Source organism: Bombina bombina, unplaced genomic scaffold (assembly GCF_027579735.1).
Source record: "Bombina bombina isolate aBomBom1 unplaced genomic scaffold, aBomBom1.pri scaffold_1110, whole genome shotgun sequence".
In the NCBI taxonomy this organism is placed as follows: domain Eukaryota; kingdom Metazoa; phylum Chordata; class Amphibia; order Anura; family Bombinatoridae; genus Bombina; species Bombina bombina.
Window position 1 is genome coordinate 1,115 of NW_026511977.1, and position 27,421 is coordinate 28,535.

The window sequence follows — 27,421 nt, forward strand, 5'->3', positions numbered from 1 at the left end:
TTTTCTTTTGTCCCACCCATTTTGTCGTGGACTCCACAGTTTGGGTATTAGTTCCCAATAGTAAGGAATATAGTGAACTTTCACCACCATTAGAAAGAAACTTACCTGATAAATTCCTTTATTTCTTTGCTTTGAGAGTCCTCAAACCCGCTCAAGTTTTCTTAGTGGTCGGCAGTTCTAGTTTGCATCTCTTTAACCTACTATCTTTCTTCTTCCTTCTATTGTTGGCTATATGGAATACTGGGAGGGTCAGAGAAGTAGGAGGGATATTTAAACTGTGTTGTACGTTGTCTTTGCCTCCTCGTGATGGCCAGATGATGAATTCACAACAATAAGGATTTTTGTGGAGTCTCACCACCAAGATAGAAGGAATTTATCAGGTATGCATAAATTTGTTTTTCTGGATTATGAATCTATTAAAATTAATCCTAAGAATGGTTACATAGTGTTTAAAGTGTTTTTTTTATTCAATAAATCCATTAAAACCGCAATCACAGCACAGATGGCATAAGCACAAGTGCAGGGGAAATAATGTTTCAGTCTACATAGACGGTAATCATATGATCTTGCAGACGAAAATCTACCACTCCTTATTGTGCATTCTGCTTGTTAGGCTGCAGCCTTGTGAGTAGCATGATGTGATGCCTAGCTTCAGCAGTTGTGTGAAGCCAGCACTTGGACCTATTTACACACCTTTAAACAATGTTAAGTCAAAATTGTTTTTTTTTTTGTTTTTTAAAGTCAGATTTTCTTGCTATACTGGTTATTTGGGGGATCTAAATTATCTTTTGCTTCATGTGTTCTCATAATGAATGTTTGCAAAAACAGAGCAACAGAACATTAATATCTTGCCTTAATTTTTTTGTGCTTTGGCTTCTATTTATGTTCTCTTCCATCTTTTCACTTGGCCAAAAGGTAAAACTGTAGGGAGGGAATAATAAGCGAAAATAGTGTTTTCCTGCTGAACTGCTTGAAATGTCTGCTTTGCTGTATGTGGATGACTTACTATTAACAGTTATTTAAATTCATTTCCTGCCTCAAGTGCTGTTTTACAGAGCATTAAAGAAAGTGATTTTAATAGTATAAAAATCTCATTATTCAAGTTATTTTCCTTGGTCTTTGGTCAAGTAGGTCTAAAATTAAATTGTTTTTCTAAAAAATATACAGTAATACAACTTCAGTCATTTTAGTTATCTTTTTATCATCATTGCTCTCAAATATGTAAAAAAAAAATGTTTTTTGTTTGTTTTATTTTTCCCTTTTTAGACATTGTCCTATATACTGCAGAGCATGCTCACAAGCTCTTATGGTGTAATGCCAAGCAACCTCGGGGCGCCACAAGTTCAACTTCTTATGCATCAGCTGAATCAGTCCTACACTCAACTTACATGGCAGCAAAACAATGTTCAGAGGTACAGTGTAGCATGCTATAATTAAATTATGAGAGTTAACTGTGTGTCATATGGAATGACATTTGATGCTGCGATAGTGACTTGAAATTATTTGTGGTTAAAAGAAATTATGAAATAACAGCTCTTAAGAGTAGAGGTATCTAATAACCAGGGAATGTGACATGGGGCCATTGATGATTAGAGTTATAGTTTCATAGTGAATTTAAATTCTTATGCATAATGGGGTTAACAAGGATGTTTGATTATCTACTGAAGCAAATAGTCTCAATGTTAGATCAGTTTTACCTTTTTTACACAAACAAGTGTGAAATGACTGATAAAAGTGGTTGTGAACATTAAACAGAACACTTTTTTTCTTCAAATAATCAAAATGACTAAGCTTTTTAAATTGAATTTAAAACTAAAAAGTAGGATGTTTGCACAACTCTTCCCTATAAACAGATTATTTGATTACTCAACAGCTGATAAGGCCAACACCTGCTCTTTTGGACAACTTTGACATGCCCCACAAACAAGACTGGAAAAGAAAATGAACGTCCCTTTAATTAAAAGGCAATAGCACTAGTGGTCAGTGTTCAAAGGGATGTGCTTAATCAGATGCCATACAAAACTGTAATTTGGTATAGGTTACCTCCATAGCACCTTGGGCCATATAAGCTCCACACAAACAACAGTACTCAACCCCTAATGTGTCACAAAACTTATTTGTAAAAATATCTCCACTCTCGTGGGACACCCCGGAGTCAAACTGCAACGGTCATTGCAGTCTTATCCAAGATAAGTGGATGTATCTGCTTCTGGACCGCAACCTGGGTGAACTTTCACGGACTACCTCATCCTCACCACATTCGGCGTTATCCCTTCTGCTGTCAGCGGTACATGGGTGATGACGTCATTAGGGGGAGTCGATATCCTGTGTTAGTGCCTGTCCGTGGAATATTGCAGAAGCCAGACTGGGCTGGTCAGGATCGTCTTGCTTCCATAAAAAAAATAGAACTTTGTTTCATCTTAAAATCCTAAAGGAGGACACAGCATTGCAGGTCATACACACAGATTCAGCGTAACACCAGCTGGCTCCTCCTTTTGGATTTTAAGATGAATAGCACTAGTGGGACAGGCTATTTCACTCCCAGGAGTGTTTTGATATGAGAAAAATAAATTAAAAAAATATCAAAAGATGTAAATAAATCTAATTGGCAAGAAAAAAGTAACAAAGCAATAATTTGCAGCACTAAAAAGGAAACATTTTTTAAGTTTGCTTTTTGATCTGCTTTGTTGCTTTCCAGAATAAAAAATTGTTTCTTGGCTTAAGGATAGGATTGACCATTGAAACAGAGGGGGCTTTCATTCATGAAGTATAAAATACTTCATGTTGAAAGCTCTTTTGTTTCAAGCGTTGCCGCACTGAGCTGCTCAGGCAGCCCACGGCAGAACGCTGTTTTGCTAAGAAGTGACGTTGCCACCTCTTAGCAAATAGCGTGCAGGAAATCTGGCGCCACAGGGAGACAAGCCGGATTTCTTTCCTATAACATGGAGAGTCCACAACGTCATTCCAATAACTAGTGGGATATTCGACTCCTTGCCAGCAGGAGGAGGCAAAGAGCACTGCAGCAAAGCTGTTAGGTTTAACTGCCTTACCCATAACCCCCAGTCATTCTCTTTGCCTCTGTCAATGGAGGTTGTGCAAAGTTGGTGTCTGAAGATTTTAATCCTTTTATGGGTACTCTTCCCTGCAAGCAAGGATTGGGGTCTAGCCGTGTCCACGTCAATCTCTTTAGTAAGAGTAATGGTGGCTTTTAGCAGTTAGAAGGTGGCGAGTTAGTCTTTGCTTTTCATTTAACACTTTGCTACCCCTTTATTCAAAGCCAGAGTTAGTTACTCTGTGCTTTATTTCCTACAGGTCCATGACAGGGATCGTGCCTGCCACACCTAAGGAACAGCATCTGTCCTGCAGGATCTAAGGTAAGTGCCTTGCCTTCTAGGTACTGAAGGACGCCAGCACTTTTGAGGTTAATCCTGTTATGAATCCATTTTTTGGGGGGCAAGTTATCCTTTGTTTTCAGTCAAGGTTACGTTTATTGGACAGATATGTGTTATAAAGTGCATAAACTGTGTAAAAATATTGATGACACTAGGGGTTAACATCAGAGACTTTCACTTTGGCTGGGAAATTGTAATTGCTGGAATGCATGGAGACAGTATGTAAGCAGTACTATGCAGGGGATTTTAGAAGGTTTGCTTAGTGGTTCTTTGTTTTAAGCAATACCTTTCTCATTGGCATGGATTTGAAAGAAGATGAGCATATTTAGACTATTTATAACGTTTTCTTCATAAATGGAAAGAGTCCACAGCTGCATTCATTACATTTGGGAATTCAGAACCTGGCCACCAGGAGGAGGCAAAGACACCCCAGCCAAAGGCTTAAATACCTCTCCCACATCCCCCATCCCCCAGTCATTATTTTTCTTTCGTCCCAGGAGGTTGGCAGAGAAGTGTCAGAAGTTTTGATTTAGTCTCTAATAGAGGGCGGTACTCTTTGGAATGGGACTGGAGTTTTAAGTAGTCCTGTTAGCCTTTCAGTGAAAGCTTGAATGAAAGTTAGAGTCCGGAGATGCAGGGAGAGTCTTTCTGCGAAACCATCCCGCCTCTTTTTAACAGCTCCACAAGCAATCGGCGTTGACTAGTTTCGCTGCCTGCTTTCTTCTCTCAAGTCCATGGCAGAAGCAATGCTACTATCTGACATACTTGAAAGGCCGTGCTCCTGTTCCACAACGTTGATTCTGGTAAGATTGTTTCATTTTACTTCATGAAATGTACTGTATTACAGATGTTTTCCTGAGGGGCTACCACCTAGGGGGACTAACTTATATCGAAAGGTCTCAGTGAGGCTCCTTTTGTATCTTGGAATCCAGGGTTAATATCTCCTGACGGGGGTTATTGAACAGGTTTTTTTTTTTAATCATGTTTGTTCCATGATTCAACCTGCTTATGTGTGTATTTGCTCATGGTTTGTAGGACATAGCAGATTTTTTTGGACTATACGGTTCTCCTGGTGACAGGGCGTGGTCACGTATTTGGCCTCCATTTCGGCGTGGCGACGGAGAAATTCTGGTGTCGGGTTCGTAGGAGGTGGTGAGTGCCCCAGCCATTGTGGGTGTCAGGTGCCGTTTAGATTTTTTGGTCCAATCTGTTGTATCAATATCCTAGTTATGGGTAGTCTGATATTGTGGAGACGGACGTCTGTTTCAGTTTCTACTCTTTGCGCAGAATGCGTATTGCCCCGGATGATACTAGCCTATCAGTTATGTTCTGAATGCCGTATTGGAGTGCTCAATTCCTCGGGATCGGGAATCAAGGGTTCGCTGAGCCATCCGCCTCTGAGGATCCTGTCCTCGGAGTGGCGAGTTCCCTTCCACCGTCGCTTACTACGCATGCAGGTAACTCGGACTTTGCTTATCCTTCTCTGGAAGGTGGTTTGTTCCCGCTGGGGGTTTCCGCACGATTTCGCATGTCCATAATTTTGGCGCTGGCGCATCTGCAACTTCCAGAAGTTCCGTGTTCCGTTATCTAGGGCTCCTCATGCATGGGATGGCCTGTTCAGCTCTCTGGGGGAACGACTGTCCCTGAGGCTTCAGGGGTCAACCTTCGGGGCCGGAGTCGTCTTCTGCCCTGGCGGGGCTATGCTGTGCTTTTTGGTATAGACTGGTGCGCCTTCGTGTTTTGAGGCACGCTTTGGCGTTGTCGAAAGATCCCATCTTTAATGGATCTGAGAATTTTCAGTCTGCTTCTTCGAATAGCTTTCAGAATTCGACATCGAGGGGATGAAGTAATCTTCTTATAGTTTTGTTTGAGTATCCCTTCCAGTCCTGAGCTTGGAAGCACAGGGTCCCTGTTGGGCCGGTCCTGCAGGAGCACCTGTTCTTCTTAGGCAATAACCTGCAAGTTGCCTTATCTTTTATTTTTATCTGGTTAGGATTTGGTTTTATATTTCCTTCGGGAATTTTATCTGGAATCAATACTCGCAAAGTTGTTTGATCGCTCTGTTACTTCTAAGGAAGTTTGTCCTGGACGTGTTTTAATCCTATGTTTGTCTGCTGTTTATCCCTTTCTAGGGGGGATTCTTGACAGTGAGGGCCCTTGGTTTCAGACTGGTCCTGATTGGGTTCAGATCCTTCTGTCTTGAGGCCTAATCAGACACGTGGCGCCGGTTTTGCCTGGCTGGTTCTTCAAGCGGTGGTGCCTTCGGTTTAGGTTCTACTGCCTTTTTTCTCCCTCCCTGTTCATTCTGTTTCCTCTAGTTTGGGTATCTGTTCCCACTAGTAATTGGAATGACGTTGTGGACTCTCCATGTCATAGGAAAGAAAACAAAATGTATGCTTACCTGATAAATTTATTTATTTCAGGACATGGAGAGTCCATGACCCCGCCCTCTTCTTATTAATTCGGCAGTTTTTTTTTAAAGTAAATCTCAGGCACCTTTTTCACCCTTGTGTTTTCTTCCTTTTCCTTTCCTTTGGCTGGGGGTTATGGGTAAGGCAGTTACACTTAACAGCTTTGCTGGGTGCTCTTTGCCTCCTCCTGCTGGCCAGGAGTTGAATATCCCACTAGTAATTGGAATGACGTTGCAGACTCTCAATGTCCGGAAATAAATACATTTATCAGGTAAGCATAAATTTTGTTTTCCCGCACGGCTATTGGCTAACAGGTGAAAACGTCACACCTCAAGCAAAACCGCGTTCTGCAGTGGGCTTACAGAGCAGCTCAGTGCGGCAACGCTTGAAACAAATTAAGGAGCTTTCAGCATCAAGTATTTTATACTTTATGAATGAAAGTTCCCTTTATTTGTTTCAATGGTCAATCCTAGTATTTCACAAATGCTAGGATTGACTTTCACTTTAAGGCATTGCCAACTATTTTTAATACATCCAACAGTGTATTCATTTTTCTGAGAAGCAACAAAGGAACAACTTTGCTATTACGGTGTTTTATTTTATAGAAAAAAAAAAAAACATTTCTTAATAGGAGTAGATTATCTTGAGATCCTTATCTATGCACACATAAGTTTCAGACACTCTCCATCTAAAAAGGATGTTGTTGTGTAAATACATAAAATAAAATTCAGAGAGCATAAAAACATACATTTAAGGACAGTGCACCAGGGTGCAGATAAGAATGCATTGATTAGGAGGCCAGCCTTCAAGTGACCAGCCACAATGGATTTTAGAACAATATGTATAAAGTGTATAATCAAAAATGATCTTTAACAAGTTATATAACTTAACAAGTTGTTAAGCTTTCATAAGTGACACAAACTATACACAAACACACGTGCCATCTTCTTTTTTTTGTTTTCCCAATTATATTTAATCGGTGGAGCATACTAACCAATCCTTACCTTTCTCTAAACACTTCTTTGTCACCACTGTACCAACAAATGAGGAGATGTAGATAAGTAGTGTGGGGTCAAATTGAAGTGACTTACTAAATACACAGGCATGTTTCACTTAAAGTGATGGTAAACTATACATGTTTTAAAATCCGGTCAGGAATCTAATATTTTAGAGGGATAGGCAAGTCAAAATAAATCTTGCATGATTCAGATAGAGCATGTTATTTTAAGACACTTTTAAATTCACTTCTTTTTTAAATATGCTTTGTTCTCTTGGTATTCCTTGTTGAAAAATAATATGCACATATCCTACACTAATGGGAGCTAGCTGCTGATTGGTACCTGCACACATTTGTCTCTTGTGATTTGCTAGCTCTTTCACTGCTCTTTCAGCGAAGGTTAACAAGAGAATTGGGGAAATTTGATAATAGAAGTAAATTGGAAAGTTGTTTAAAATTGTATGTTCAATCCAAATCATGAAATAAAAAAAGTTTGTGGTATCCTGTCCCTTTAATTGATCGTTTCAATGAAGATGCGCTGTAAATGAAATTTTAATCTAGCTCTGCCATTCTAATACCCGCGCTCCAGCCTTTCACTTCAAAACTCATGTTTTTTTGTGAAATTGAACGGTTCTCCAATTGGCAATCGAGCAATATGGCACTTTTGTTGTAGCTAGAGCGCTGATTGGAGAACAATTCAAACCTTTAGATCACAAAAAATAGTTTTGAATCATAATTCTAATCAATTGAAGTCCCTCTAAAATAGCACTTAGATTGTGGACCTGATTTTAAAATATGTAAAGTTTACCATCACTTTAGGGGGCATGTAATCCAAACCTTGAATAACCTTGATCAGGATAATTATGAATTATGTTTGTTAAGTTTGCTTTAGTGTTCTAGTGATCATAACACATTGCTTCTGTTTGCAGGCTTAAGCAAATGCTAAATGATATTATGCTGCAGCAACAGGAACACTTGCCTAAAGACAGCCAGCAGAGGACGGAGAGAGGAAATAATGCGCCACCACCACCTACAACCCCCAATGTTTTTGCACCTTTCAGCTTTCTTCCTCCGCCTATGAATTACTTCAACATGCATGCATTTCCTAATATTCCTAATATTTTACCAGGTAAAAATATGCTGAACACAATAATTTCATAGTAGTTACAATGTAGTTAGACATCCATCAAATATTTTTTTCGATGGAGAAATACTTGGTGATTACACCATAACAGTGAAAATTCTTTTTCTTTTCCAAGATGTATTGAGTCCACGGATTCATCCATACTTGTGGGATATTCTCCTTCCTAACAGGAAGTGGCAAAGAGAGCGCCCACAACAGAGCTGTCTATATAGCTCCTCTTTTAGCTCCACCCCCCCCCCCCAGTCATTCTATTTGCCTACTCTAAGTGCTAGGAAGGGTAAAGTGAGTGTGGTGACAAAAATGTTAGTTTTTATTTTCTCAAGCAAAAGTTTATTTTAAATGGTACCGGTGTGTACTATTCACTCTCTGGCAGAAAAGGGATGAAGATTTCTGCAAGGAGGATGATGATCTTAGCACTTTGTAACTAAGATCCACTGCTGTTCCCACAGAGGCTGAGGAGTACAGGAAAACTTCAGTTGGGGGAACGGTTTGCATGCTAAGCTGCATTGAGATATGTTCAGTCAATTTTTTTCTAGACAGACTGTGATATTTCTAGAAAAGGCTGACAGTATCCCCATGAGGGAAGGGTAAGCTGTATTCAGACACTTAGGCCTAGATTTGGAGTTCGGCGGTAAAAGGGCTGTTAACGCTCCGCGGGTTTTTTTCTGGCCGCACCATAAATTTAACTCTGGTATCGAGAGTTCAAACAAATGCTGCGTTAGGCTCCAAAAAAGGAGCGTAGAGCATATTTACCGCAAATGCAACTCTCGATACCAGAGTTGCTTACGGACGCGGCCGGCATCAAAAACGTGCTCGTGCACGATTCTCCCATAGGAAACAATGGGGCTGTTTGAGCTGAAAAAAAACCTAACACCTGCAAAAAAGCAGCGTTCAGCTCTTAACGCAGCCCCATTGTTTCCTATGGGGAAACACTTCCTACGTCTGCACCTAACACTCTAACATGTACCTCGAGTCTAAACACCCCTAACCTTACACTTATTAACCCCTAATCTGCCGCCCCCGCTATCGCTGACCCCTGCATTACACTTTTAACCCCTAATCTGCCGCTCCGTAAACCGCCGCCACCTACGTTATCCCTATGTACCCCTAATCTGCTGCCCTAACATCGCCGACCCCTATGTTATATTTATTAACCCCTAATCTGCCCCCCACAACGTCGCCGACACCTGCCTACACTTATTAACCCCTAATCTGCCGAGCGGACCTGAGCGCTACTATAATAAAGTTATTAACCCCTAATCCGCCTCACTAACCCTATCATAAATAGTATTAACCCCTAATCTGCCCTCCCTAACATCGCCGACACCTACCTTCAATTATTAACCCCTAATCTGCCGACCGGAGCTCACCGCTATTCTAATAAATGTATTAACCCCTAAAGCTAAGTCTAACCCTAACACTAACACCCCCCTAAGTTAAATATAATTTTTATCTAACGAAATAAATTAACTCTTATTAAATAAATGATTCCTATTTAAAGCTAAATACTTACCTGTAAAATAAATCCTAATATAGCTACAATATAAATTATAATTATATTATAGCTATTTTAGGATTAATATTTATTTTACAGGCAACTTTGTAATTATTTTAACCAGGTACAATAGCTATTAAATAGTTAAGAACTATTTAATAGTTACCTAGTTAAAATAATAACAAATTTACCTGTAAAATAAATCCTAACCTAAGATATAATTAAACCTAACACTACCCTATCAATAAAATAATTAAATAAACTACCTACAATTACCTACAATTAACCTAACACTACACTATCAATAAATTAATTAAACACAATTGCTACAAATAAATAAAATTAAATAAACTATCTAAAGTACAAAAAATAAAAAAGAACTAAGTTACAGAAAATAATAAAATATTTACAAAGATAAGAAAAATATTACAACAATTTTAAACTAATTACACCTACTCTAAGCCCCCTAATAAAATAACAAAGCCCCCCAAAATAAAAAATTCCCTACCCTATTCTAAAATACAAATATTACAAGCTCTTTTACCTTACCAGCCCTGAACAGGGCCCTTTGCGGGGCATGCCCCAAGAATTTCAGCTCTTTTGCCTGTAAAAAAAAACATACAATACCCCCCCCCCCCAACATTACAACCCACCACCCACATACCCCTAATCTAACCCAAACCCCCCTTAAATAAACCTAACACTACCCCCCTGATGATCTTCCTACCTTGTCTTCACCATGCCAGGTTCACCGATCCGTCCTGGCTCCAAGATCTTCATCCAACCCAAGCGGGGGCTAGACATCCACTGAAGAAGTCCAGAAGAGGGTCCAAAGTCTTCCTCCTATCCGGCAAGAAGAGGACATCCGGACCGGCAAACATCTTCTCCAAGCGGCATCTTCTATCTTCTTCCATCCGATGACGACCGGCTCCATCTTGAAGACCTCCAGCGCGGATCCATCCTCTTCTTCCGACGACTAGACGACGAATGACGGTTCCTTTAAGGGACGTCATCCAAGATGGCGTCCCTCGAATTCCGATTGGCTGATAGGATTCTATCAGCCAATCGGAATTAAGGTAGGAATTTTCTGATTGGCTGATGGAATCAGCCAATCAGAATATAGTTCAATCCGATTGGCTGATCCAATCAGCCAATCAGATTGAGCTCGCATTCTATTGGCTGATCGGAACAGCCAATAGAATGCGAGCTCAATCTGATTGGCTGATTGGATCAGCCAATCGGATTGAACTATATTCTGATTGGCTGATTCCATCAGCCAATCAGAAAATTCCTACCTTAATTCCGATTGGCTGATAGAATCCTATCAGCCAATCGGAATTCGAGGGACGCCATCTTGGATGACGTCCCTTAAAGGAACCGTCATTCGTCGTCTAGTCGTCGGAAGAAGAGGATGGATCCGCGCTGGAGGTCTTCAAGATGGAGCCGGTCGTCATCGGATGGAAGAAGATAGAAGATGCCGCTTGGAGAAGATGTTTGCCGGTCCGGATGTCCTCTTCTTGCCGGATAGGAGGAAGACTTTGGACCCTCTTCTGGACTTCTTCAGTGGATGTCTAGCCCCCGCTTGGGTTGGATGAAGATCTTGGAGCCAGGACGGATCGGTGAACCTGGCATGGTGAAGACAAGGTAGGAAGATCATCAGGGGGGTAGTGTTAGGTTTATTTAAGGGGGGTTTGGGTTAGATTAGGGGTATGTGGGTGGTGGGTTGTAATGTTGGGGGGGGGTATTGTATGTTTTTTTTTACAGGCAAAAGAGCTGAAATTCTTGGGGCATGCCCCGCAAAGGGCCCTGTTCAGGGCTGGTAAGGTAAAAGAGCTTGTAATATTTGTATTTTAGAATAGGGTAGGGAATTTTTTATTTTGGGGGGCTTTGTTATTTTATTAGGGGGCTTAGAGTAGGTGTAATTAGTTTAAAATTGTTGTAATATTTTTCTTATCTTTGTAAATATTTTATTATTTTCTGTAACTTAGTTCTTTTTTATTTTTTGTACTTTAGATAGTTTATTTAATTTTATTTATTTGTAGCAATTGTGTTTAATTAATTTATTGATAGTGTAGTGTTAGGTTAATTGTAGGTAATTGTAGGTAGTTTATTTAATTATTTTATTGATAGGGTAGTGTTAGGTTTAATTATATCTTAGGTTAGGATTTATTTTACAGGTAAATTTGTTATTATTTTAACTAGGTAACTATTAAATAGTTCTTAACTATTTAATAGCTATTGTACCTGGTTAAAATAATTACAAAGTTGCCTGTAAAATAAATATTAATCCTAAAATAGCTATAATATAATTATAATTTATATTGTAGCTATATTAGGATGTATTTTACAGGTAAGTATTTAGCTTTAAATAGGAATTATTTATTTAATAAGAGTTAATTTATTTCGTTAGATAAAAATTATATTTAACTTAGGGGGGTGTTAGTGTTAGGGTTAGACTTAGCTTTAGGGGTTAATACATTTATTAGAATAGCGGTGAGCTCCGGTCGGCAGATTAGGGGTTAATAATTGAAGGTAGGTGTCGGCGATGTTAGGGAGGGCAGATTAGGGGTTAATACTATTTATGATAGGGTTAGTGAGGCGGATTAGGGGTTAATAACTTTATTATAGTAGCGCTCAGGTCCGCTCGGCAGATTAGGGGTTAATAAGTGTAGGTAGGTGTCGGCGACGTTGAGGGGGGCAGATTAGGGGTTAATAAATATAACATAGGGGTCGGCGATGTTAGGGGTAGCAGATTAGGGGTACATAGGGATAACGTAGGTGGCGGCGATTTGCGGTCGGAAGATTAGGGGTTAATTATTTTAAGTAGCTTGCGGCGACGTTGTGGGGGGCAAGTTAGGGGTTAATAGATATAATACAGGGGTCGGCGGTGTTAGGGGCAGCAGATTAGGGGTACATAAGTATAACGTAGGTGGCGGTCGGCAGATTAGGGGTTAAAATTTTTAATCGAGTGTCGGCGATGTGGGGGGACCTCGGTTTAGGGGTACATAGGTAGTTTATGGGTGTTAGTGTACTTTAGGGTACAGTAGTTAAGAGCTTTATAAACCGGCGTTAGCCAGAAAGCTCTTAACTCCTGCTATTTTCAGGCGGCTGGAATCTTGTCGTTAGAGCTCTAACGCTCACTGCAGAAACGACTCTAAATACCGGCGTTAGGAAGATCCCATTGAAAAGATAGGCTACGCAAATGGCGTAGGGGGATCTGCGGTATGGAAAAGTCGCGGCTGTAAAGTGAGCGTTAGACCCTTTAATCACTGACTCCAAATACCAGCGGGCGGCCAAAACCAGCGTTAGGAGCCTCTAACGCTGGTTTTGACGGCTACCGCCGAACTCTAAATCTAGGCCTTAGTATGGAATCCCAGCTTGCATAAAGGGCTCAGTTGTTACTGGTGACACTTATAGGAAAAACGCTTTTTTATTGAAAACTTAACGTTTTTTGAGGGACTTTAAGGGGTCATTGTGGCTTATTTAAGGGTTATTAACCTACATGGCTAGTTTAGAAACACTGTGGTGTGTTTCTTTTAGGCCCCACTATCATCGAGTGAGGTGGGAGGGGCCTATTTCTGCGCCTCAGTTGTGCAGTTTCTTTTACACAGAAAACATCCAGCTGCTTCTCCAGAGGGTCCTGCTGTGTTTGAGGGCCTAAAAGAAGTTTTTTCCCCACAAATCTATCCTTAAGGGCAGGTAGGCGCCACTGCAGAGCTGTGGCAAGGTGCTGAACGTTTTTATACCGGTTTTTGACGTTTTGTCAATCCGTTTTTTACAGTAAGGGGTTAATCGTTTGTCTGGCTGTGCAATCTTACTAAGGCTTTATGATTCTACTGTAAAAAGTTCGTAAAGTTTACTGCTTTTTTACACTGTTTTGCAGAGTTTGTGCATCTTTTTTTTCGAAGTATTATTTACTTTGATTAAAGTGTTTTCCAAGCTTGCTTGTTTCTGTTTAACATGTCTGACATCAAGGAAAATCCTTGTTCAATGTGTTTAGAAGCCATTGTGGAACCCCCTCTTAGAATGTGTCCCACTTGCACTATGTCTATAAATTATAAAGAGCATATTATAGCACTTTAAAATATAGCATTAGATGATTCTCGGACTGAAGGAAATGAGGGTATGCCATCTAGCTCTCCTCAAGTGTCACAACCAGTAAGGGATTTGCTATCTGAGGGAGAGATTTCTGATTCAGGAAAGACGCTCCCTCACACAGATTCTGATATGACGACCTTTAAATTTAAGCTTGAACACCTCCGCTTGTTGCTCAGGGAGGTATTAGCGACTCTAGATGATTGTGTCCCTATAGTGGTCCCTATAGAAATTGTGTAAAATGGACAAATACTTAGAAGTTCCTGTTTATACTGATGTTTTTCCAGTCCCTAAGAGGATTGCGAATATTGTTACTAAGGAATGGGATAGACCAGGTATACCGTTCGCTCCCCCTCCTGTTTTTAAGAAAATATTTCCCATATCTGACACCATGCGGGACTCGTGGCAGACGGTTCCTAAGGTGGAGGGAGCTATTTCTACTCTCGCTAAGCATACAACTATACCTATCGAAGACGGTTGTGCTTTCAAAGATCCTATGGATAGGAAATTTTTGTTCATCAAGGTTTTCTTCTCCAACCTATTGCGTGCATTGTTCCTGTAATTACTGCAGCTGCTTTCTGGTTCGAGGCTCTAGAAGATGCTCTTCAGATGGAGACTCCATTAGAGGATATTATGGATAGAATTAAGGCCCTTAAGTTGGCTAATTCTTTCATTACAGATGCCGCTTTTCAACTGGCTAAATTAGCGGCAAAGAATTCAGGTTTTGCCATTTTAGCACGCAGGGCATTATGGCTTAAGTCCTGGTCTGCGGATGTGTAATCAAAATCTAAACTTTTGAACATCCCTTTCAAAGGAAAGATCCTATTTGGGCCTGAACTGAAAGAGATTATTTCAGACATCACTGGAGCGAAAGGCCATGCCCTCCCTCAGGATAAAACAAATAAAATGAGGACCAAACAAAATCATTTTCGTTCCTTTCGGAACTTCAAGGGTGGTCTCGCTTCAGCTTCCCCTGCTGCAAAGCAAGAGGGGAATTTTGTCCAATCCAAGTCAGTCTGGAGACCTAACCAGGCTTGGAACAAAGGTAAACAGGCCAAGAAGCCTGCAGCTGCCTCCAAGACAGCATGAAGGGGTATCCCCCGATCCGGGACCGGATCTAGTAGGGGGCAGACTCTCTCTCTTCGCTCAGGCTTGGGCAAGAGATGTTCACGATTCCTGGGCTTTACAAATTGTGTCCCAGGGATATCTTCTGGACTTCAAAGACTCCCCCCAAGGGGGATATTTCACATTTCTCAATTGTCTGCAAACCAGACAAAGAGAAAGGTGTTCTTACGTTGTGTAGAAGACCTACATACCATGGGAGTGATCCGCCCAGTTCCAAAAGCGGAACAAGGGCTAGGGTTTTACTCAAACCTGTTTGTAGTTCCCAAAAAAGAGGGAACTTTCAGACCAATCTTGGATCTCAAAATTCTAAACAAGTTCCTCAGAGTACCATCATTCAAGATGGAGACTATTCCGGACTATTCTAGCTGTGATCCAGGAGGGTCAATATATGACTACCGTGGACTTAAAGGATGCGTAGCTACACATCCCTATCCACAAATATCATCATCAATTCCTCAGATTCGCCTTTCTGGACAGGCATTACCAATTTGTGGCCCTTCCCTTCGGGTTGGCCACGGCTCCCAGAATTTTCACAAAGGTGCTAGGGTCCCTTTTGGCGGTTCTAAGACCGCGGGGCATAGCAGTGGCACCTTATCTAGACGACATCTTAATTCAGGCGTCGACTTTCCAGCTAACCAAGTCTCACACGGACATCTTGGCTTTTCTGAGATCTCTTCCCTCTCACAAGAGTTTCCTTCCTAGGGACTCTGATAGACTCGGTAGAAAAGAAAATATTTCTGACGGAGGTCAGAAAATAAAAACTCTTAACCACTTGCCGAGCTCTTCATTCCATTCCTTGGCCATCAGTGGCTCAGTGTATGGAGGTAATCGGACTCATGGTAGCGGCAATGGGCATAGTTCCTTTTGCCCGCCTACACCTCAGACCACTGCAACTATGCATGCTCAAACAGTGGAATGGGGATTATGCAGATTTATCTCCTCAGATAGATCTGGATCAGGAGACCAGAGATTCTCTTCTCTGGTGGTTGCCTCAGGACCACCTGTCTCAGGGAATGTGTTTCCGCAGGCCAGAGTGGCTCATAGTAACGACAGATGCCAGCCTGCTGGGCTGTGGTGCAGTCTGGAACTCCCTGACTTTGAGAGCGATATTCAATGCGCTTCAGGAGTGGCCTCAGCTAGCTGCGGCCAAATTCATCAGATTTCAGTCGGACAACATCACGACTGTAGCTTATATCAATCATCAAGGAGGAACACAGAGTTCTCTAGCGATGATGGAGGTAACCAAAATAATCTGATGGGCGGAGACTCACTCTTGCCATCTTTCAGCAATCCATATCCCAGGGGTAGAGAACTGGGAGGCGGATTTCCTAAGTTGCCAGACTTTTCATCCAGGGGAGTGGGAGCTCCATCCGGAAGTTTTTGCCCAGCTGACTCAGCTATGGGGCACACCAGAATTGGATCTGATGGCGTCCCGTCAGAACGCCAAGCTTCCTTGTTACGGGTCCAGGTCCCGGGATCCCCAGGCAGTACTGATAGATGCTCTAGCAGTGCCCTGGTCCTTCAACCTGGCCCATGTATTTACACCGTTTCCTCTCCTTCCACGTCTGGTTGCCAGAATCAAGCAGGAGAGAGCTTCAGTGATTTTGATAGCACTTGCGTGGCCACGCAGGACTTGGTATGCAGACCTGGTGGACATGTTCATCGTTTCCACCGTGGACTCTGCCGATGAGGCAGGACCTTCTAATCCAAGGTCCATTCAAGCATCCAAATCTAATTTCTCTGCGTCTGACTGCTTGGTAATTGAACGCCTGATTTTATCAAAGCGTGGTTTCTCTGAGTCGATCATTGATGCCCTGATTCAGGCTAGAATGCCTGTCACCAGGAAAATCTATCATAAGATATGGCGCAAATATCTTTATTGGTGTGAATCCAAGGGTTACTCATGGAGTAAGATTAGGATTCCTAGAATATTGTCTTTTCTCCAAGAAGGATTGGAGAAGGGATTATCAGCTAGCTCCTTAAAAGGACAGATATCTGCTTTGTCTATTCTTTTACACAAACGTCTGGCAGATGTCCCAGATATTCAAGCGTTTAGTCAGGCTTTAGTCAGAATCAAGCCTGTATTTAAACCCGTTGCTCCGCCATGGAGCCTAAACGTAGTTCTTAAAGTTCTTCAAGGGGTTCCGTTTGAACCTATGCATTCCATAGATATTAAGCTTCTATCTTGGAAAGTTCTGTTTTTAGTGGCTATCTCTTCGGCTCGAAGAGTTTCTGAGTTATCTGCTTTACAGTGTGACTCACCTTATTTGGTTTTCCATGCAGATAAAGTGGTTTTGCGTACCAAACCTGTATTCCTTCCTAAGGTTGTTTCTAATAGGAATATCAATCAGGAAATTGTTGTTCCTTCGCTGTGTCCTAATCCTTCTTCAAAGAAGGAACGTCTGTTGCACAATCTTGATGTGGTTCGTGCTTTAAAGTTCTAGTTACAAGCAACTAAAGATTTCCATCAAACATCTTCATTGTTTGTTGTTTATTCTGGTAAGTGGAGAGTTCAAAAGGCTACGGCTACCTCTCTTTCTTTTTGGCTGAAAAGCATAATCCGTTTGGCTTATGAGACTGCTGGCCAGCAGCCTCCTGAAAGGATTACTGCTCATTCTACTAGAGCAGTGGCTTCCACATGGGCTTTTAAAAATGAGGCTTCTTTTGAACAGATTTGTAAGGCGGCGACTTGGTCTTCGCTTCATACTTTTTCCAAATTTTCCAAATTTGATACTTTTGCTTCTTCTGAGGCTATTTTTGGGAGAGAGGTTCTACAAGCAGTGGTGCCTTCCGTTTAAGGTCCCTGTCTTGTCCCTCCCTTCATCCGTGTCCTAAAGCTTTGTTATTGGTATCCCACAAGTATGGATGAATCCGTGGACTCGATACATCTTGCAAGAGAAAACAGAATTTATGCTTACCTGATAAATTTCTTTCTCTTGCGATGTATCGAGTCCACGGCCCGCCCTGTCTATTTAAGACAGGTAGTATATTTTTATTTAAAAAACTTCAGTCACCTCTGCACCCTATAGTTTCTACTTTTTCTTCCTAGCCTTCGGTCGAATGACTGGGGGGGTGGAGCTAAGGGAAGAGCTATATAGACAGCTCTGCTGTGGGTGCTCTCTTTGCCACTTCCTGTTAGGAAGGAGAATATCCCACAAGTATGGATGAATCCGTGGACTCGATACATCGCAAGAGAAAGAAATTTATCAGGTAAGCATAAATTCTGTTTTTTTGTTTTTTTTTAGTATATGCTTTCCTTTAAATTCTTCTTCTGTAAACTATTACTTTTCAAATCTATTTTTATTTAAATATTTTTTATATATATGTGTAGTTATTTTTTATTCTCTGTATCATATATCAAGCTAAAGACTTTGAAAAATATAGTTCGCTTGTAAAAAGTGTGAGCTTATTTTTTTATTTTATTTTTTTAAAAACCCACTTCTCCTCTTCTGCATACATATTGTTACAGGTATGAACTTCAATTCAGTCTATCAATCTGGATTTAGAGATTTCACAAATAATGTTACTTCCCAGCCTGATACACCTCTACTGCCACAGGATCAGAACACATCTGGTAAAACTGAGTACATGTCATTCCCCAAACCCTTTGAAAGTAATTCTTCAAATGCCACAGAAACTCAAGGGTAAGTTTCAAATTGGATAAAACTTTTAAAATTTGTAATGTTTGTCAATATCAGGATATACCAGAGGGTTTTTTTCTTTAATACTCTCTTCCATTCAGATCATGTTAAATTCTGAACGTTTGCTGTGGTTTGTTTCCATTTTTTCCCTTATAGTCTTTGCCACGGTCTCATTGCTCCTCTGCCATAGATTTGCTGTATATCTTGAGTTCAAATATCAGCCTTTTATAATATACAAAGCTAAACTGGTTCTTTTTCTTTACTTGGTATAGAAAGCATGTTTATCCTTGAGACTTCATTTCTTTCTTTAAATATACACTTCTTCATTGAGGCATTGCATACTGTTCAATTTAAATATGAAATACCATTTCTTAAATCCAGAGACTTTCAGCGGGTTTTGTATACCATATTTTTAGATGTTTATACATTGTATTTTCTTTCATGTAATTGGCAAGAGTCCATGAGCTAGTGACGTATGGGATATACAATCCTACCAGGAGGGGCAAAGTTTCCCAAACCTCAAAATGCTTATAAATACACCTCCCACCACACCCACAACTCAGTTTTACAAACTTTGCCTCCTATGGAGGTGGTGAAGTATGTTTGTGCTTGATTTCTATGATTTCTTGTGTGATAAGCGCTTCTAAGCATTCTGAGGCCCAATTTCTCTGAGTACAGTGTTTGTCACAGGGATGTATCGCCTATTTATTTTTTTATGGTTTTTCTCACGTAAAATCTGTTCAAGGGTTCTCTGTTATCGGTCGTAGGGAATCATCTCCTACCTCCCTTTTCAGATCGATAAATATACTCTTATACCATTATCTTTGCTGATAGTTTTCAGTACTGGTTTGGCTATCTGCTATATGTGGATGGGTGTCTTTCGGTAAGTATGTATCATCATTTAAGACACACTCAGCTATGGTTGGTGCTTTATGTATTTATATAAAGTTCTAAATATATGTATTTACTTATATTTGCCATGAGTCAGGTCTATGTGTATTTCCCTTTGCAGTCTGGCAGTTTCATTATGGGAATCTTAGGATGTTTGTCTTACCTGGGGTAAAGTCTTTTTTCCAATTTGGCTTGTTTTTTCTTTTAAAACTTGCGGGCAAATTAGTCCCGCGAGGGCACAAAATGCTGTTATTTATTGCGTCATTCTTGGCACGAATGTGCGTCTATAATGACGTAAGTTCGTCATTTCCTGCGTCTTATTTGACGCCAGGTTGTTTCACGCAAATTTGTGTTTGTTTTGACGCGACTTGCGTCATTTACGGATGTTTGTTGGGGCCAAAAAATGTTCAACTTTCTTTTGCCTCGTGTGTCATACTTGGCGCCAAAAAATTTAGTTTTATTTTACATCGCTTCCTATATGCTCCTTGCCTTCTTTATGCTCAGAGGGCTATGCTATTTTCTTTTTTGCCAATTTTAGCATTTGCATTTTTCCCCATTCCTGAAACTACTATATGTGGAAATAAGATATTTTTGTTTAAATGATATTTTTTCTTTTACATTTTACAAGATGTCTCAATCTGATCCTGTCTCAAAAGCTGCTGTAGGAACCATGCTGCCTGAACACAGTTCTACCAAAGCTAAGTGTATCTGCTGTAAGCTAGTGGAGATTATATCTCCAGCTGTAGTATGTAACAGTTGTCATAATAAACTTTTGCATGCAGAAAATGTTTCTATTAGTGCTAGTACAGTATCTTTTGTTCCCTCAACATCTAAAGTACATGATATCCCTGTTGATATAAGGAATTATATTGCTAATGTGATACAGAAGGCTATGTCTGCTATTCCGCCTTCAAATAAAAGTAAAAGGTCTTTTAAAATTTCTCATACTACTGATGAAATTTGTAATGACCGACAACATACTGATATATCCATCTCTGATGAGAATCTCTCTCTGACTCAGAAGATCCTACTTCAGACATTGACACTGATAAATCATCTTATCTTTTTAAGATTGGGTATATTTGTTTCTTGTTAAAAGAAGTGTTGATAACTTTGGATATTGAGGAGTCTGGTCCTCTTGATAATAAATCCAGTAAACGTTTAAATTCTGTCTATAAACCTCCTGTGACTACTCTTGAGGTTTTCCCTGTTTCTGATGCTATTTCTGATGTGATTGCTAAGGAATGGTCTAAGGCTTCTTTTGTTCCTTATCCAAGGTTTAAAAAGTTGTATCCTTTGCCAGTGGTTAAATTAGAGTTTTGGGAAAAAGTCCCTAAGGTTGATGGGGCTATTTCTTCTCTTGCTAAACGTACTACTATTCCTATGGAAGATAGTACTTATTTTAAGGATCCTTTAGATAGGAAAATTGAATCTTATCTAAGGAAAGCTTATTTAAATTCTGGTTATATTCTCAGACCTGCCATTTCTATGGCTGATGTTGCGGCTGCATAAACTTTTTTGGTTGAGTAGCTTAGCACAACGGGAAAAAGATTCTGATTTGCATCGCATTTTTCGTTTGCTTCAACATGCTAATCATTTTATCTGTGATGCTATTTTTTATATCATCAAGATTGATGTTTTATTCTATGTCTTTGACTATTTTAGCTAGAAGAGCTTTATGGCTCAAATCATGAAATGCTGACATGGTATCTAAATCTAGGTTGCTATCTCTATCATTCCAGGGTAATAATTTATTTGGTTCCCAGTTGGATTCTATTATTTCCACTATTACTGGGGGGAAAGGAGTTTTTTTACCCCTAGATAAAAAGTCTAAGGGTAAATCTAAAGCTTCTATTGCTTTCGTTCCTTTCATAAGAATAGAGAACAGAAAACCACTCCTTCCCCTAAGGACTCTGGCTCCAATTGGAAGCCATCTTCGAGTATCGAGAATAAATCCAAGCCTTATAAGAAACCAAAGCCAGCCCCCATGACTGCATGAAGGTGCGGCCCTCAATCCAGTTCTACTGGTGAGGGGCAGATTGAAATTATTTCAAGACGTTTGGACAGGTTCCGTTCAGAATCATTGGATTCCGACTATTGTCTCTCAGGGGTATCGAATAGGTTTCAGAATAAGACCTCCTGTGAGAAGATTTTTCTCTCTCTCACGTTCCAACAAATCCTGTGAAAGCTCAGGCCTTTCTGAAGTGTTTCAGATCTGGAGCTTTCAGGGGTAATTGTACCAGTTCCACTTCTGGAGCAGGGTCTGAGTTTTTATTCAAATCTATTCATTATCCCAAAGAAGGAAAATTCATTCAGACCAGTTCTGGATCTGAAGTTTTTGAATCAATTTGTAAGGGCCCTAACTTTCAAGATGGTGACTAAGGACTATTCTGCCTTTTGTTCAGCAAGGTCATTACATGTCCTCAATAGACTAACAGGATGCATATCTTCACATTCCGATTCATCCAGACCACTATTGTTTTTTGAGATTCTCTTTTCTAGACAAGCATTACCAATTTGTTGCTCTTCCATTTGGCCTAGCGACTGCTCCATGAATCTCTTCTTTTTTTTCTTTTGAAAAAGCTTTATTTAAGATATAGCAGACAGTATAAACATGTTACTGTGATCATACAAATGAAAAGTTCAGCATGATTGAGACCACCCAAAAGAGGGTCCCATTACAAACTTGTCTGCAAAAATTCAACATATAACCATAAAATAACGTAAACAACATAAGTTAAACAGAATGCAATGTTGTCTTCGCAGGAAGACGTGAAAATATCATCTGTAGAAGAATTGAAATGTTTCACTTGATCTAAAATGGTTGGGAATGTGGAGAGGATTCTAAGGAAGGAGAGGTGTGGTCATGTTGTTGGTGATACTTGATTTAGATATTCTTCCCAAAGGAAACAAATGGATTGATAGTCATTCAGGCATTTACTGTGTGTGTAGTGGTATTTTTCCAGCTGTAGGGAGTGGGAAGTTATCTCTCTCCAAGTGTTAATTGATGGGAGGTGTGATGATTTCCAATTTTTTTGGGATAAGTCTTTTTGCTGAGTTTACCATAATGGTCAGCAATGTGTGTCTCAATTTACACTTTATTTTTGTGAATTTATTGAAAAGGAAAAACCAAATATTTAGGTCTAAGGTAATTTTCTATTTCGGCCTTGATCATTAGCCAGTAGGATTGAGCGATGGGGCAAGTCCACCAAATATGAGTGGGGGTACCTTCTATGTTGCAGCCTCTCCAACAGGTTGGGGAGGTTGTGGGAAAAATTATATGTAGACGGGAAGGAGTGTAATACCATCGGCATAAGAATTTAACATTCATCTCTAGTGTGTATATAGAAGAAGTGGATTTGGTCATGGAGGAAAAGATATGTTGCCATGTTTTTAGAGTCTGGTGTGCACCTATCTCTTTTTCCCATTTATCTGTGTAAGAAGGAAGTGAGGTGGTATAAGGTTGCATGAGAATTTGATATGAAGTTGAGAGGAGACCCTTATTTAAGGTTTCTCTGATGCAGATGTTCTCAAAATTAGTTAAGTTGCGCGTGAGTTGGGTTGTGTGCGGGTTTCTCATGAGGAAATCTGATATCTGGGTGTAGCGAAACCAATTTTCATATGCAGGGCCTAAATGAGGGATAATCTCGGTTTGGGTTTGCCGTTGTCTGAGGACATGGCAAGGGATAGATTTAATAATATGAGGTTGTGGTATTGTTTGCTCTGCCTGTTGGAAGGGAAAATCTAAGTTTTCTGAGATGGGGGTCAGGGGGAGGGTATTGTAGATATATAGCTATGTTTTTTAATTAATTTATCGCATAAGTGAAAAGTTTCTGCAATAATTGCCGAAAGATGGGTGGGTGTGTTCCTCGATTTCGGGGATAGCCAGCACTTTCTCTCAAGATGGTTTGTGCTGGGCATATGGTGTTCTAAAAGAACACATTCTTTGTGTGATGAGTGTCTGCACCAGTTGATGATTCTGGTGAGAAAAGTGGCCAATCTGTACTGCTGCAGGTCTGGGATTCCCAGGCCTCCTAGATCTTCCAGGCGATAAAGTGTTGCAGTTGGGATTCGGGTCGTTTATGCTGCCAGATATATTTTGTGATCAATTTTTGTATATTATGCATTAGTGACAACGGTAAAGGGATGGGGAGAGTCTGGAAGAGGTACAGTATTTTGGGAAGAAGGATCATTTTGTCAGCATTGATCCTGCCTACCCATGACAAGGGTTTATTGCTCCAAGAGCTTAGGAAAGCTTGTGTCGTTGTGGTTATGGCTTTAAAATGTGCATCTATATTAATGTGGTCTTGTAAGGAGATGTATGTATTCCTAAATATTTGATAGTTGCTGCATGCGAAAGGGAACTAGTATTTTTGTATTTTCAGTTCGTCCATCAGAAGTCCGAGAGGAAGAAGTTTTGATTTGGAAATATTTATTTTGAAATCAGAGAAGGAACCATAGGTATGGAGGGTGTGGAGGAGGGGGGGAATCAAGGATACTGGTTGTGTAAGTGTTAAGAAAATGTAATCCGCGTATAGAGAAGTTTTATATTCATAGTGGTCGAATTTGAATCCTTGGATAGTGGGATTATTCCAGATATGGGAGGCCAAGACCTCCATGCCAAGGATAAATAGTATTGGAGAGAGGGGGCACCCCTGTCTTGTACCGTTAGATATCCGAAATGGGGAAGATAGTGTATCGTTTAGTTTGACTTTGGCTATTGGTTGATTGTATAGTGAAATTTTTTTCCCTATGAAGGTCTGGTCAAAACCAAATTTAGTAAGTGATGTCCGTAAAAAAATTGCCAATTTAGCCTATCAAAGGTTTTCTCTGCGTCCATAGAAATGAACGCAGAGGGGATTTTGTGGTTGTGGCCAAATTCCATAAGGTGGAAAATTTTGGTAGTGTTATCCTTTGTTTCGCTATAAGAAGTAAAGCCTGCTTGATTTAAATGAATGACAGTCCGTCAGGACCTGGACTTTTCCCATTATTTAAAGATTTAATGGCTGCAAGCATTTCGTGATTTGAAATAGATTTGTTAAGGTCTTTAAGCTGGTCAGATGATAGTGTGGGTAAGTGTGCGTTGGAAACTTATTCAGTCATGGACAAGGGCGTCTTTTGTGTTGGCGTGTCTGTGTTGAGGTTATAGAGGGCGGAGTAGTAGTCGTGAAAAGATTGAAGGATATCCTTGGTAGTTTTAAAGGTGATTGAGGAGTTAGGTTGATGTAGTTCGTATATGTGTGACTTTAATCTTTTCTTTTTCAGTGCCCTGGCCAGTAATTTGCCTGATCTGTTATTTTCGTAATAGAATATACTCTTTGTTTTGATGCGTAGTGCTTGATATTCAATTTGTAAAAAACTATCTAGTGCGAGTCTAGCCTTATGCAGGTCATTTTTTTTATAAGGGGGTCAGTTGGGGATAATTTATGGGCATGGCCTAGTCTAGCAAATGAGTCTGTAAAGTTCTTGTATGATTGTCTTTGTGCTTTTAAATGTTGGGCTTTGAGCTTTTTCCGTTCCCCGCGAAGCACACATTTGTGTGCCTCCCATAAGGTGTATTTGCTGTTGACAGAATGTTGGTTAAGAGTATTCGGCAATGGTTTTGCTAAGTTGTATAACTGTCAGAGTTGTTGAGAAGGGTTTCATCAAGTCTCCATTGATATGGTGTTAGGGGCGTGTTATTCTAGGATAGTTGAAGTTTTACAGCGCCGTGGTCCGACCAAAATGTGGGAGAAATATCACACCTATTAACTAGGGCTAGTGCCGCTTGATTCGAAAGTATGTAATCAAAACGACTGTAGGATTTGTTGGGATGAGAAAAAAAGGTGTAATTGCGCTTGTCTTGGTGAATGAAACGCCAAGTATCGTAGAGGTTAAAGTCTCTCCATAGAGTGTTTGTTATTTTTTTTTATATTTTGATGTTGGGATTCGAGCTGCCCTTTGAAGGGTGTAAGGGGATATTGAAATCTCCTGCTATAAAGGTAGGTCCTTTAGTGATATCTTTAATTTTGTTAAGGATGTTTTTAAAGAATGAGGTTTGATTGGTGTTCGGGGCGTATATATTTATGTGTGATGGGTCTGCCGTAAAGTAAGCCTACCAGGGCCAAATATCTGCTTTCTGAGTCTTTAGCAGATTGTATAAGCGTGAAAGGGATTGATTTCTCTTGTTAAGTGTAGTCAGTCCACGGGTCATCCATTACTTATGGAATATATCTCTTCCTAACAGGAAGCTGCAAGAGGATCACCCAAGCAGAGCTGCTATATAGCTCCTCCCCTCACATGTCATATTCAGTCATTCTCTTGCAGCCTAACTAAAGATAGGTCGCTGTGAGAGGTCTGTGGTGTTTTTTAACTTAGTTTATTTCTTCAATCAAAAGTTTGTTTTTTTAAATGGCACCGGAGTGTGCTGTTTGTTCTCAGGCAGCATTAGAAGAAGAATCTGCCTGCGTTTTCTATGATCTTAGCAGGCGTAACTAAGATCTACTGGCTGTTCTCATCTGAGGAGTGAGGTAACTTCAGAAAAGGGGAATAGCATGCAGGGCCCCCCTGCAAACGAGGTATGTGCAGTAAATTATTTTTCTGAGGAATGGAATTGACTGAGAAAATACTGCTGATACCAATGTAACGTAAGTTCAGCCTTAAATGCAGTGATAGCGACTGGTATTAGGCTGATGAGTGTGTGTACACTGAATGTATTTTTCTAAGGAATGGAATTGACTCTGAAAATACTGTTAATACTGAAATAATGTATGAGCCTTAACTGCAGTAAAAGCGACTGGTAGCAGGCTTATTAATAACACTTCATAACTTTTAAAATGTATGTTCAAAACGTTTAATGGCATGTTAATCGTTTTTTGTGAGGTACTTGGTGATAAAACTTATTGGGGCATGATTTTTACCACATGACCATCTTTGTTTTCTGCATAGAAACAGTTTTCTGAGCTTCCCCGCTGTTGTAATATGAGTGGGAGGGGCCTATTTTAGCGCTTTTTTGCGCAGTAAAAATTCAGTCACAATCTGTCTACTTCATCCTCCATGATCCAGATCGTCTCTAGAGAGCTCAGGGGTCTTCAAAATTCATTTTGAGGGAGGTAATCAGTCACAGCAGACCTGTGACAGTGTGTTTTGACTGTGTTAAAAACGTTAATTATTAAATTTTTATCCGTTTTTGGGTATTAAGGGGTTAATCATCCATTTGCCGGTGGGTGCAATTTTTTGCTAACTTAATACATTTACTGTGAAAAATTGGTTGCTATAACTATTTTGGTTCATTGTTATTTCAACTGTGACAGCTTTTTGTGCTTCTTAAAGGCACAGTAGCGTTTTTTATATTGCTTGTAAATTTATTTAGAAAAGTATTTCCAAGCTTTTTAGTCTCATTGCTAGTCTGTTTAAACATGTCTGACTCAGATGAATCTCTTTGTTCACTATGTTTAAAGGCCAATGTGGAGCCCAATAGAAATTTGTGTACTAATTGCATTGATGTTACTTTAAATAAAAGTCAATCTTTACATGTAAAGAAATTATCACCAGACAACGAGGGGGAAGTTATGCCGACTAACTCTCCTCACGTGTCAGTACCTTCGCCTCCCGCTCAGGAGGTGCGTGATTTTATGGCGCCAAGTACATCAAGGAGGCCCTTACAAATCACTTTGCAAGACATGGCTACTGTTATGACAGAAGTATTATCTAAATTGCCAGAATTAAGAGGCAAGCGCGATAGCTCTGGGTTAAGGACAGAGCGCGCAGATGAGGTGAGAGCCATGTCAGATACTGCGTCACAGTTTGCAGAACATGAAGACGGAGAGCTTCATTCTGTGGGTGACGGATCTGATCCAGGGAGACTGGATTCAGAGATTTCTAATTTTAAATTTAAGCTTGAGAACCTCCACATATTGCTAGGGGAGGTATTAGCGGCTCTGAATGATTGTAACACGGTTGCAATTCCAGAAAAATTATGTAGGTAGATACTATGAGGTACCGGTGTGTACTGACGTGTTTCCTATACCTAAAAGGCTTACAGAGATTATTAGCAAGGAGTGGGATAGACCTGGTGTGCCTTTTTCCCCTCCTCCCATATTTAGGAAAATGTTTCCTATAGACGCCACCACACGAGACTTATGGCAGACGGTCCCTAAGGTGGAGGGAGCAGTTTCTACTTTAGCTAAGTGTACCACTATCCCGGTGGAGGATAGTTGTGCCTTTTCAGATCCAATGGATAAGAAATTAG

The 27,421-nt window shown here is 40.2% G+C and overlaps 1 protein-coding gene across 1 annotated transcript in view; it reads left to right on the forward strand.

Annotated features, from left to right (window-relative positions):
- Positions 1–1,266: 1,266 nt before the first annotated feature.
- The window catches only part of LOC128644031 (pericentriolar material 1 protein), a gene marked incomplete at both ends in the record, with an annotated part of 81,483 nt that continues 55,328 nt past the window's right edge, over positions 1,267–27,421 (forward strand). Inside the window, 3 exons of the mRNA XM_053696794.1 lie at positions 1,267–1,412; positions 7,730–7,929; positions 18,129–18,303. Of these exons, the coding sequence (XP_053552769.1) occupies positions 1,267–1,412; positions 7,730–7,929; positions 18,129–18,303 (521 nt within the window). The remainder of the gene's footprint in view (positions 1,413–7,729; positions 7,930–18,128; positions 18,304–27,421) is intronic.